We start from the raw sequence: 13,721 nt of genomic DNA on the forward strand, positions 1-13,721 counted from the left end.
CAATTCTTCATCATCAACAATTATTCCAACTGCTAGCAACTTGTCTCTTACAACTTTAATTTTCAAAAAATACACATCAACAGTATCACTTTCCTTTTTCAAGTTATGTAGCTCACTCTTAAGATTCAAGATATGAGATCTTGAAACTGAGGAAAACCTGTTTTCAAGTACCTTCCAAACTTTTATAGCAGAAGCACATCCAACCGTGAGTGCAAGAACAGTGGGTGATAATGTTGAACTTATAAAGGTAAGCAAAGCCTTTTCCTTAGACTTCCAAATTTGAAAATCTGGATTCACAATCGTAGTATATGAACCAGATAAATCCTTGAGAAATTTCTCAGGAATTAGTTGAGGCTCTTCAAGCAACTCATACAGAGAATAGGTTTCAAGAACCATGGTGATTTGGTGTTTCCAAACAATATAATTGCTATTATCTAATTTCATTGTCATCATATTTGACATATTAGACAGAAGTAAAAGAGGCTGATTTACCAGATTAGCAGCTGAACCTACTGACATTGAAGAGATTGAGGTTGATGAAGACGAAGCCATTGTTGAGCCTGAAGCCATTGATGAAGCTTAATTAGCAACGGCAGTATCAAGCTCTGATACCATGATGAAAAACTCAGTATCACAAACTGAGTAATAGTGAATACAAGTCAACAATCATGACTAAGACATAGAAAAGAAAATATCTAAGAAACTGAGAGAAAGTGTGAGAAAGGGAGAGAAAATCAAAAAGAGAAAAAGAAAGAGAGAGAAAAGAGGAATCTAGAAACTTGTATTTATGATTCTGAATTACATAAAGAATAATTATACACCCAGAGTAGTTTATATACACTTAAACACTTAGAATAACCACCCACATTATGCAGATTACAGTTCAAGAAAGATTGGGGAAAGTTTGTTAGAATTGGTTAAGCTAATCACCAACTAATACTCGTGCCTAACTACCAGCTCTTAAATCAGACCAAATGCACCGTTTCACTTAAGCTTCATTAAGCAAAATGTTGCGTTTAGGTGTCACCTAGATTAAATAAAACGTTACATTTTACTTAGCTTTCTTCTTCATGTTTATGCTTCTTCTTCGTGAGCTTCCTCTTCACAGACACAGAGCTGTGTTCAACAGTAAAGCCATGAAATTAATAAAAAGACGATGTAGAATTAGCTTGGACTGCGGATTGCAGAAGCTTTGAAAGATAAAAAGGAAAAAGGAAATTCTTGTTTTGGATTTTGTCCTACCTCCTCCCTCTTCTTCTTCTTTTTTTCTTTTTTTTATTTTTTATTGTTATTTTTAGAAAGAAGACTTCAATTTTAATTAAACAAGGCTGTTACAATCAGTTTAAACAACATGAGAGATGTCTGGTGGTACATCTTCCATTCAAATAGTTAAATTGGGCGTGGTAGCAGCCGGTCTAGCCAAAACATGGGCTACAGTATTCCCTTGGCGGCGAACATGTGCAAAACTAACATGTGAAAAACCAATAGCAAAAAGCTTTACATCCTGAATCAAATGTCCATGCAAAGCCAAAGAGGATTTTGGATTAGTGAGGTCTTTGAAGATAATATCCGAGTCTCCCTCTATGATAGCATGAGTGATGCAAATCTCCAAGGCAAACTTGGTTGCTCTTCTTGCTGCCAAAGCTTCAACTTGAGTAATAGTGGTTGGAGGGGTATCTGCTATGATAGTGAAGCCATAACTGCTCATTCCGAGTTGCGGATGACAACACCAATCCCAGCTTTGCCTTCTTCGGCGAAGATTGCACTATCATAATTAACCTTGAAAATATTCATATTTGGAGGCTTCCATTTGGTATGCTTTTTGTGTTGCAGCTTTGGAATGGCTAGATGAAGGAGTTGGAATTCAGCTCTTCGGGATTTTGAAACTTGTAGCAGCTGGTTCAAAGGGCACGCCACTTCATTGAAACGAATTTAGTTTCGTTGGTTCCATATAGCCCATCCCATGGAAGCCAATAAAGAAGGATCCTTGTCTTCCTCCAGAGCATGGTTGAAAATTTCTAAGGTTGAGCTCCCTTGCAATACTAGTAGCCATTGCCACTGTGGATCCGCTGCCCAAACTCCCTGCACATCAGAACAGAAAAATAAAGCATGTGAACCATCTTCTATATACACCTTACATTTATCACAAAGTGCATCTGCAACAATCTTTCGTTTACACAAGTTGGCCTTTGTTGGTAGCGCTTCCCTGCAAGCACACCAAACAAAATTCTTAATTTTAATGGGGACCTCCAAACTCCATAATTTCTTCTAGCAACCCGAGAACTGAGATGAGACTTGGCGTATGGGCTGGTTTGTAGAGTTTTCTTCATATAGGAACCTGTAACTTGCTTTCACGGAGTACTGCCCAGTAGGAGTAAAGGGCCAGATAAGAGTATCACATTGAGGGGATGAACGCAAAGGAATACTTTTGATAGTTATTGCCTCAACCACCCCGAAGCAGTGGTCAATCACTTCTTCTCTCCACCTTCTAGTCGATTGGTTGATCAGGACCGCCACTGATGAAAGTTCTTGCCCATACAGCATAGAGGAAGTAATTTTTGGTTGATTCTTTGTTGGTAACCAGTTGTCTTCCCAGATTTTAATTTGCTTCCCATCTCCCACTCTCAATAAGGCTCCCTTCAAAATTACCTCCCTCCCTTTGAGGATACTCCTCCAAGCATATGAAGCTGACGCTGAATCTTTTGCATCTAAGATAGTCCCATTGGGAAAAAACCTTGCCTAGAAAACTCAAAAAAATAGAGAGTGATCATCATGAAGAAATCTCCATGAGAGTTTTGCAAGCATTGCCTCATTGAACAAGGTGAGATCCTTAAAAACTATTCCTCCCTGATCTTTGTGATTGCACATCTCATTCCATCTAACCCAATGAATTTTTCTCCTATCCCTCCTTTGCCCCCACCAAAATTTCTGAATAAGTTTTTCAATCTCATGACATAATGTAATAGGAACTTTGAAACAACTTATGGCATACGTAGGTATGGCCTGGATAACCGATTTTATGAGGAGTTCTCTTCCAGCTTGTGACAATAGCTTCCCTTCCCATCCTTGCAGCCTCTTCCAAATTCGTTGTTTCAGTTGATCAAAACTCACCCTCTTATTTCTCCCTACTAACGCTGGTAAACCCAAGTGTTCCTCATATTGCTTCAATTCACTCACTCCAAGCTCCGCCATAATCTAAGTTTGCATCTCCATAGGTGTGGATTTGCTAAAAAAGAGAGCTGTTTTTTCTTAGTTCAATTTCTAACTTGATACATGTTCATAGGTTCAAAGGATCTTAAGTACATTTTGGCAATCATTCGTACTAGCTCTACAAAACAGAAAACTATCATTTGCAAAGAATAAATGTGTTAGTTTTGGGCCATTCCGACATATGGATACTCCTTTTATGTCTCCACTACTAGCTGCTGACTGAATGAGTCTATGAAGGCCCTCTGAGAACAAGAGGAAGAGGTATGAGGAGAGAGGGTCCCTTGGCGGATACCTCTAATGGGTGTAATAATTCCTTTGGACTCACCATTCGTAAGCAGAGAGTAAGTCACAGTTCTAATGCACTCCATAACAAGAACAACCCACTTTTCATTGAAACTCATTTGAAGCATGACATCTTTTAAGAAAGACCACTTGACCCGGTCATAAGTTTTGCTCATATCGAGCTTGAGTGCCATAAAACCTGAATTCCCATAATTATGATTTTTCATATAATGTAGAGTCTCAAAAGCAACCAAAATATTGTCTGTTATCAAGCGACCTTTTAGGAAAGCACTTTGATGCTCGGATATAATGAGAGGTAATACTCTCTTTAATCTATTTGCTAGCACTTTTGAAAAAAATCTTGTAAAGTATGTTACAAAGATTAATAAGGCGAAACTCAGTTACCCTCTCCGGATTTTTTACTTTGGGGATTAAGGTTACAAAATTATGATTTAAAGGTGAAGGCAGAGAACTCGAATTTAAATATGCCAAGACAGTACTAGTAATATCACCTCTTACTAGGTCTTAAAAATTTTGATAGAACAATGGTGGCATTCCATCCAGTCCCGGAGCCTTGAGAGGTGCCATTGGTTTCAGAGCAACCTTTACTTCCCACGCTAGAAGTCCTCGATGAGTATAGAGTTCATACTTTTAGTCACTACTTGCAGACTGGAACTCCAAGCATCTGGTAGGCTTTAAAAGCTGGTTGAAGTGAATAGCTCTTGGTAATAGTCCACAAAAATTCCAACAACCTATTCCTATTTTGTACACCACTCATCAGATTGGTTTCTAATCCCAGTAATAGAGTTTCGTCGCTTCCTTTTAGTGGCATGACAATGGAAAAACCATGTATTTCTATTGCCATCCTTGATATATATAATGTTCGTGACCGCTGCCTCCACATACGCTCTTCTTTATCCATAAGAGAATTTATCTCTTTTTTGGACTGCAACCAGTCGATCTGCACTTCCTCCTCGTAGAGTTAATTTTTCAACCCGTGCCAATTCTTTCCATTTCTTTTCCAGCTCTCTTTTTACATTGCCGAAACAATTTCGGCTCCATCGTGTCAACTCATTCCCACAAGATTCAATTTTCCTCAGCACCCTTGTAGTTTCTACTCCTTCATAACTAGCTTGCCACATTCCTTCAACTATTTTCCCACACCCCTTGTCCCTAGGCCACATCTCCTTGAATCTGAAATTTTTTTTCTTTTGTTGAAAATCAAGCTCTACTCGGTCAATCCACAGCATTTTATGGTCAGAAGTGGTACTGCCAATGTGGTGTACCCTCATGCTTGGGAATTTCGTGAACCACTCATGAGAAGCAATTACTCTATCAAGCCTCTCCCAAATAGAGAGACCATTCTGCTAGTGTTTACTCCACGTGAAAGGGAAGCCTTTAAACCCCAAATCCATGAAACCGCATTCATCGAGAACATCTCTAAATAGTTGTATTTGATGGTAAGGTCTTAGTCTGCCTCTTGACTCTTCTACTTGTTTAGTTATCTTGTTAAAATCACCAACACACAACTAAGGTAAAGAACTTTAGCCATGTAACTGTCGGAGGAGGTTCCATGATTCAAACCTATTATGGGTTTCAGGTTCACCATAAAAACCCGTGAATCTCCATGCTTTTTCTATGTTTTTATTGATTGTGACATCAATATGGTTCAGGGAAGAAGTCTTGATGTCTACCTTACTGTCTTCCTTCCAATACAACACCAGTCCTCCATCTTTGTTAATTCTCCTAACAAAAAACTTCTGATCAAAACGGATGCGTTCCTGTACGTAATTTAGTATTTCTTCGTCTGCCCATGTTTTGGTTAAGAACACGAGAGAAGGAGCTTTTGCCTACACCAAATCCATAAGCTCTTGATCTGTACGTTGGTTCCCAAGCCCATGGCAGTTGCAACTCATTGCGTTTGGTGAGACTAGAAACCAATCTCCGCCAATTCAAGGTGATTCTCCTTATCATTACTCGAAACCAGTGTCTTCTTACTTGGTAACTCGTATTGATCAACAACCATGTATATTGGACGTTTACATCCTATGGAGTCAACTGTTGTGAGATGGGAGCTAACAGATAGACGAGCAAGACGTCTCCATGTGAGCTGTGGGGACTTATCTGCAACACCAGATATGTTAGTAGAATATGAAATATCTTGGAGGGGTGTTAAGGAGACCTGATGTAATGGGGTCACAAGAGATGGGACACATGACAAGTTTTGAATTTCATCCAACACCCCTCCTTCTCTATCCAAGATGGCACATGAGGAGTTTTCCTTACATGAGTCAGCATCATGAACTGAAAACAAGGAATTCTCATTATAGCCAATATCTTTGTGAATTTCCAAAAGTTGTTGTAAGAAAGAATCTCCAGTAATCCTGGGATCTCGAGAATTAGGCAATGATTGCTCTTTTAAAACCATGGACTTTTGAGGATCTAAATTAGACGAATCCATAAAATCCACCCCCATATTTGCAGTTTCCTTGTTTGGTTGATTCTTCAATACCGGTGGTGAAACTGGTATTGGGCGTTGCTTCTCAGCCCCCCTCCGTCGTGTGGAAGGATTTCCTTTCTGTCCTCATAGAAACCCAAGACACAAACCACCCTATTCTTTGAGTGAAAATTCGGTACAGCTCTAAGCTACGAACCAAATTGCTGAGATGTTGTTTGGAGCATACCCTTGCTCTGGATCCAAAGATCACAATCCTTGTCACCATGATCGAAACAGCCACACCAATAGAAAAAATTAGGTAAGTGCTCGTATTTGAAATTTACCCATATTTTTCCTCCCTCCTCAAGCTGAATAACTCTGCCACAACAAAGAGGTTGATAAACATCGAGAGTAACCCTCACCCGTATAAAATTGCCACCTTCGCCCTCCGAGTTCTCTGTTGAGCGATGAATCTCTCTAATAGACTCACAGATATCTTCTACCACTGACCTATTTCTGTATCTGGTGGGACTGTTGTGGACTTGGACACAAAAAGATGCCTTGTCAAGGCTAAGCTCCTCAATGCGAGAGTTTCGGTCATACCTTTGTAAAACCACCAATAACTTATCAAAACTCCATGGTTCGCTAGCTAATATCCTGTCTACATCCTCTTTGTTATCAAAAACAAAGAGAATTTTATGGTCCCCTTTGATCAGCACTTTGAAACTGTTTTAAAATTGCCAAAGTGGCTTGAAAGTTCTAGCCACCGAATCCATGTTCAAAGCTCGTTGGGTTAAAAACAGTGCTACAATAATATGTTCCCTAGATTGGCGATCCTTCTTAATACAAAGGTCGTGACCTTCCCTCTCAAAAAGGGAGAGGCAATTCCACTGTTTAGTAAGATCATCCATGTGTAGAAAAACAAAGAGAAAAGATGATTTTAATGAAAAAAAAAAAAAAACTGTTTCACCAACCCCACCAAGAAAAATAAACCACTAGCCCTACACGTAACATTGATACTGAGAGAAAAAGACACCTTACTAGAAGGGACAAACAATTCTACCACCTAAGAGAAGATGGAGAGAACCCAATTTTTCTTAAAGACAGATTAACATAAGGCAGAAATATGATTAATTGCCTATTTACGTGGACTTGTATTAAACCATAGTATCACAATACGCCTAAAGACATGTTGGTTCCTTTTTGGATATATAGATCATGTTTTCATTAAATTAAGAACCCTGCATCTTATTTGCAAAAAAAAAGAACATCATAAAAATCAACATCTCTTTGATTTTGATTTTTAAAATTACATGGATTTTTATATGTTTTATATTTAAAAAAAGAATAAGAAGTGATGTTTGTTATCCGAGATCACAACAAATTTCATGTCCATTAAATCAATCTATTGAATTTACGTGAAAAGTCTATCCCAATTGTTTGGATGGTAATCTAAAATTTATGGTCCATCATTTGTGGAAAGATTTTCTAAATCAACTTGGTTTTGCTTTGAACAGTTTTGTTTAGGATTGTGACTACTAATTTCTTTAGCAAAATTGTATTTGCTCTAATATTTATTCAAAACTGATTCAAAATAATAATTTAATAAATTTCTACACTTTCAAGTTCCAAGTTTTTTCAAGAGTAAAATTAACTTTTTTAAAAAAATTAACAACCTAACAAGACTTTTTATTAACTAAAAAATAATTTTCCTACACTTATAGTACTTAAACCAAAATGATATTAAGTTAAGAAATTAATTAATTATTCAAAAATAAAATATTAAAAGCCCTGATGTAATCCATCTTAATTAAAACAATAAAAATAATTATAATTCAATTTTAAACTCTAGGGATTTTAGCAATTACATTCTTCTTCTGCTTTAATAACTTATTAAAAAAATTTAATCTTTTTAAATAAACAACCGTCAATTTCATTAAACAGTAAAGGAGCATAATTAACAAGCAATGTGTCTCTCTCCCAAGCTTTCCGCACAGTAGCAAGGAGGGAGGACTTATTAAACGTGAAAGAAGGGAAATGGAGAGAAAAAAACCTTAACTAGAGCATGAGTTACAATATTACAATCTCTGTAACCCAACAAAAAGAACAATAATAAAAAAAATTTAATCAATCTCACTCTTTCACTATTTAGTCATGTTGGCAGATTGTGGTGCTTGATTATGGCTAGGAACAGTATGGCTTGGGAAAGGGGAAAAGTTTAATCTTTTAGGACCACTTTATTTATATATAAATAAATAAAAAAACACTTTCGTTTTTTTTTTTTTTTTTTTTTAGAATGTAAACATTTTATAAATTTTGTCTATTGCAAAAAGAATGCATTAGCAAATTGTTGAGTGCCGCATGGCGCTGAGAGGAAGCTACGTGTGCCTAGTAAAATGTGATGCAAATTCGACATTTTTTTAAGAAGGAAAACTACGAATATTATATATTGATCACAGATACAAATTACATGGCATTGCTGGATATGGTAATTACCAAAAGATTGGAATTTAAATGAAGGGAGTTAGAACTCGGTTGGATAATAACCCAAAAATCAAGAAACTAATGACAATACATTGGGAGATGTGTCATAGAGGGTCAAGGAAAAATGACATGTGACAATTGTGTCAAATCTTGTGTACAAATAGGATTGACACTTCGAACGAGAAGTGCTATCTCTTGTACCTACTTCATGGAAAAAGCCTCTCATAATGATGAGTCCCACGTTTGTGAGGGTTTGCTTGTTTGTGAAAGGTAAGCATATGAGATAATTTTCAACAGGGAAAGGACTTGTATTTAGTGGAAGTTTCTGCTGGATTCATTGGATTATGAATAAGTGTCTAAAAGTAGATATGTGTCTGTAATTTAACATGTTCAGTGAAAACTTCTCCTGAACACAAGCTACACTCTTTTCAACATTAAACACTTATAATATGTGCACTTAATAAAGTTTGTTTGGATACAGCTGAAAACTGAAAATATTGTTATAGTAAAATAATTTTTAAATGTGTAAATAGTACCGTGAGTCTCATTTTTAATGAAAAAGTTCTTGAAAAGTGAAGTTTGTGGGTTTCATAAACAGTGTTCAGGGACCCATTAGTGTGCAAAAAAGTCAAAAATCACGACTTAAAAAAAAAAAAGGCGTGAAACGCCAGCTTAGCACTATTCATAAGCCTCATTGTTCATGGACAACGAACAATGCAAGAAGCGCTATCTAAGAAAAAAAAAAAAGCTGAAACGTAGTTTAAACAAAACGTGGACACAATAATCCGAATCCAAACACCACGTAAATGCAGATTTGGCATATTGATTTTATATATATATATATATATATATATATATATATATATATATATATATATATATATATATAAGTTACAAGGAAGCGGGGTATTACCAAGTATAATGATTACAAGAAAATTGGAGTTTAAATGAAGCGAGTTAGAACTCGGTTGGATAACAACAACAACAACAACAAAAAAATCAAGGAATTAATGACCGTACATTGAGACGAGTCATAAAGGGGTAAAGAGAAAGCGACACATGACCTCCGATAACTACATCAGAGCTTACATTCAAATAAGTAGGGCTGGCATTTCAGAAGAAGGTCATTTATAGTATTATTATTATTATAAATACAATGAGATTTAAATCTATACACAAAATGTAATTAAATTAGACATATTATTGTCCACAAATTCTCTAATTATAAAATTTTTGAATTTGATATTTTATAATTAAACATCTATTTTATATATATAGGTTCAAGACTAAGTATCATGTACACTAACCATTTTCCCATGTCCACGAGTAGTAGAGGGGCGAACACATATACCCTATAATGTCTTTAATATGATCTAAACAATTCTTAGCCTCAAATCAATAATACTTAACTAATTATTTTAAATTGGAAGTAAGGCATCACTCATGTGATTTGACTTGGCATGCTTCATACATGATACATCCTTAAGCAATAAACGAAAATACATGAATCTTGTAGTCTATGGTAAGCAATTAAACTTTTCTCAAAAAATTCTTATGGTAAGTAATTAAAATATAATGCCAAGAAAATGAAAAAAAATTACTATAACTGGAGTTGGCAAGCTAATTATTTTAAAGAGAGTCAAAAAAAAAAAAGGATTTTATCTTATAGCGTCTGTTCTATGATGATTAGATCTTTATCATTATAAAACTAGGACACCAATTGATTTTTTGTATAGGCAATGTTCGATTTCTAAATCTCTTATTCAAAAAATTTATTAGTTGAGCTAATTAAAATCCATAATTGCCACTGTAGTTCTACTTTTTTATAATTGAAATATGCAAATGTTAGATTCCGTCATCTTTCTAATTCACATTGTATTCATCATAAAAAAAAAAAAATCAAATCAAATGACATCAACTAATAAAATAAGAAAAATAAAAAGAAAGCAATGTACATCATATTGAGATGCCCTTCTAATGACACCCCTTCAAACATTAACATTAGTTAATAAACAAAATAAAAATCATACCTCAATATGAAAATTTAAGTTGAAATTATTTAATTAGCAGAACAACTTTTCTCTGTTTGTTATCTGCCCTTGAATTTTAAATAATTTGCCCAAATTGAATGGTTCCAGATGATATTTAATTTCCCAACAGTCACTATCACAGAAATAACTAAGAATATCGTATAAATAGCACTAAAAAGCAAAGGTACCTCAATGCCAACTCATAAATTAATGAGAAAAATTTTCAAGCTTTTTAATTAAAATGAAATTTACATCAGCATAGCCTCACTATCACAACGGCCACGTTGCTTTTGCCTCTTAACATCATAAATTTATCTTATAAGAGTCATTGTATGATGTCATTCTTTCGCAATATGTGGAAATCCACACATTTGTGAGCATGGGACTTTGTGAAATCACTCTTTGATGTACCACATCCTCTCTTTCCTAATCACATATACAAGGAAACGAAAATGCTAAGGCCTAGGGAAATCTTGTAATTCCTGAACCATCTATAATAGTCTTAATAAAACCAACTACAATCTGAAAAAAAGGTCCAAAAGGTCGCTTGTTTTTGTGTTCTCTATCAAGGGCAATGCACGGTGTCACCTACAAACCTTGGTTTCAACGGGAAACTTACCTAACGTGGAGCTCATGCACCCACCTACTGACAATCCCTCTGAGGGTCTATACTCCTACATCACCAACCCAATTCAATGAGGTCCAAACAACAATAAACGTACCAAAAATCCAAAAGAGAGAGAGCATTTCGGTTCAGTCTCATCCATAGCCTAGTAGTAATACAAGCTCTCACTTGTTCCAAAGAACTCTCAGTGATATAGTTCAGCTACATGCAGGATAGGGATTGGACGAAAGTCTTGAATTCAATTATGATTCATACCAGTACCCCCCTTCACTCTAGCAAGTTCTTCTTACAGGAAGTGGGAAAGCGCTTGAGGTTTTCAATTGACTGTTGATTTGGATTATTATTAATTGGATAGTGTGCAGGTTTGGATAATTATTGGATTAGCTTATTTTCTATTAATAATAAACAAATACACTTTTTAACAAAAAGTTAATCCAAACATAGAACTGGTTTATGAGATAATTATCGGTAATAGTCATCAATCCTAAAAAAAAAAAAAAAATTGAGAGCAAGGGAGAGAGAGAGATAGGGAGAAAGTAGCTCACCCGTACTTGACTACTTGAGAGTTCATAAAAAGTCACTACAGTTTGGGTTTTTTATTATTAAAAAAAAAAAGGGTTGCATCAGTGATAATTAGGGGGAGTATAAGAAATTACCATTATCTAAAATAATGATTCTGCCCCCTAAGTAATGAAATTAAGGGTGAAAGAAAATCTACGATGCATAGCATCACATTAGAGCATTAGCGATGCGGTAGTAAAAAAGTTCTATTTTACACTTTAAAAACTTACTTTATCTATTTTACCATATTATTATACAACTTCTCTAATATTCAGTTTCTATTTTTACAAACAACTCATTAAAATAATATAAAATATACCAACAAATAATATTAAAAATTATTATCTCTTTTATCATTTCATTTTTATCTCTATCCTCAACAACCATTGGAGAGAGAAGATATTAATTTAAAATGATACAACCTTTGCTATGCTAAGGTTACAAAAAAAAATTTAAGTTTCCATACCTGATTGGAGCTTCATTTTATAAATTTGGTGGGTAAAGTAGCAACTGGGGTATTTACACCCCACTGCTATTGCTCTTAGCAAATAAGCGATTGTTTTTGGGAAAGATGTCATGCATAGTTGCTGTACTATATTTATTGATAATTGCAATTTTATGGGCTAAAGCAACTGCTTTGGCCCTACCTTGGTTTGGACGTGTAATCTCCCTCTCAATTCGTGTGGATGATGCCATTAGTCCATTTTAACATTGAAATTTTTCAGAAATCCGTAGAAATCAAGAAACAAAGAAAAAGAAATGAAAAAAAAGCAATATAAGTTTTTTTTTTCATTACGGTTCCTAAGGTGATAACAATTGCAAGCAACTCCTTTTGTCGTCATCATCATCTCATCTATAACAACCCTACAAGACTCCAAATTTACATGACCCAAAGAGATAAAATCGTCAAAAAAAACAAAGGCTGCAATCTTTGATCATCATCAAACCCTAAAACACCGAATGACATGGTGATGGTGATGAAGGGACTTTTCCCTATCAATCATGCCTTGGACGTACCTAAACTCCTCCACATGGCAAGGGATGGTGATGGTCCCCTTCTGATCAAATCCGTACTCTTCTTCAGCCTCCTTCAAGAGCTGCATGAACAGTGGGTGGTTGAAGTATATCACAGGCACCACAAATCTCTGTTGCTCTTCACCTTGGCCCACCTTGATTGCCAGACACCCTTTTGGCACATCTCTTATCTCTTGCTGTTGATGATGCTTCTTCTGATGATGATGGTGAGGCAGAAGCAGATGGAAGTTTCGCAAACTTTTCTCTCCACTTCCCATATCTGCAGCAAAAGCGAAAACAAAAACAGAGAAAGATAAAGAAAGAAAGACTAGCCCTTGTTAGCTAGCTAGTGTTTTTTTTTCGATCTCCCGAGAAAATCTTACAAGAAAACAAGAGGAAAAGGCCAAGGGTTCTTGAACTGGGTTAGGGAAGAGTATCTGAGAGACCTTGGTACGTTGGTCATGGTTTATAAACTCAAAGAATAAAACGCTTATTTAGCCAGAAAAAAGAATGGGTACCATATATAGCAGCTTAGTGAGAGAGAGGGGCATGTTGGTAGCTCAAGAAAGTGAGGTTTTGCGAGGCGTAGAACAGGGCTTCGATGTTTTCAACACTGAGTAGAATTCTAGACCTTTGATCTCAGAGACCAAGATGATGTTGATCTCTGTGAACCTAGCAGACAAGTATTATAAATAGTAGGTGATGGCCCAGAAAAGGACGCTTTTGAAACGTACGTGTAGGAGTTGGGTTTCTTGAATTTTGTAAACCAACGAGATGGTTTTCTAGACGTGTGATTTGAATATGATATGATAATAATCATTATGTGCGGTGACTACTAGTGGGGGAGTTTTTTTTTTTTTTTTTTGGTATTACACCTACTCTCTTGTTTGAGAGAACTAGTTTTTTTTAATCCAATAAAATAATAAAAATAGAGATGTTCCGTCCATAATATTTTTTATAATATTTTCATAATAAATTATAGGTGGTTAATTGTTATTGGTTCAAATTTAAATCTATCACAAAAATTATTTTTTTGCCGCAACAATAATAACCAATAACAATCTGCTACTTAAGATTT

General features: G+C 35.5%; 1 protein-coding gene across 1 annotated transcript; it reads right to left on the reverse strand.

Moving 5' to 3' along the window:
* Positions 1-12,389: 12,389 nt before the first annotated feature.
* On the reverse strand, positions 12,390-13,404 carry LOC142638807 (auxin-responsive protein SAUR32-like). The gene has a single exon (XM_075812871.1). The coding sequence runs from the start codon at positions 12,919-12,921 to the stop codon at positions 12,571-12,573; it is 351 nt and encodes a 116-aa protein (XP_075668986.1). The 5' UTR covers positions 12,922-13,404; the 3' UTR covers positions 12,390-12,570.
* Positions 13,405-13,721: the final 317 nt, after the last annotated feature.

Source organism: Castanea sativa, chromosome 6, assembly GCF_040712315.1.
Source record: "Castanea sativa cultivar Marrone di Chiusa Pesio chromosome 6, ASM4071231v1".
NCBI lineage: Eukaryota > Viridiplantae > Streptophyta > Magnoliopsida > Fagales > Fagaceae > Castanea > Castanea sativa.

Excerpts from the sequence above, each read along its gene's own strand:
- LOC142638807 (XM_075812871.1), bottom strand. The coding sequence starts at position 12,921 with ATGGGAAGTGGAGAGAAAAGTTTGCGAAACTTCCATCTGCTTCTGCCT.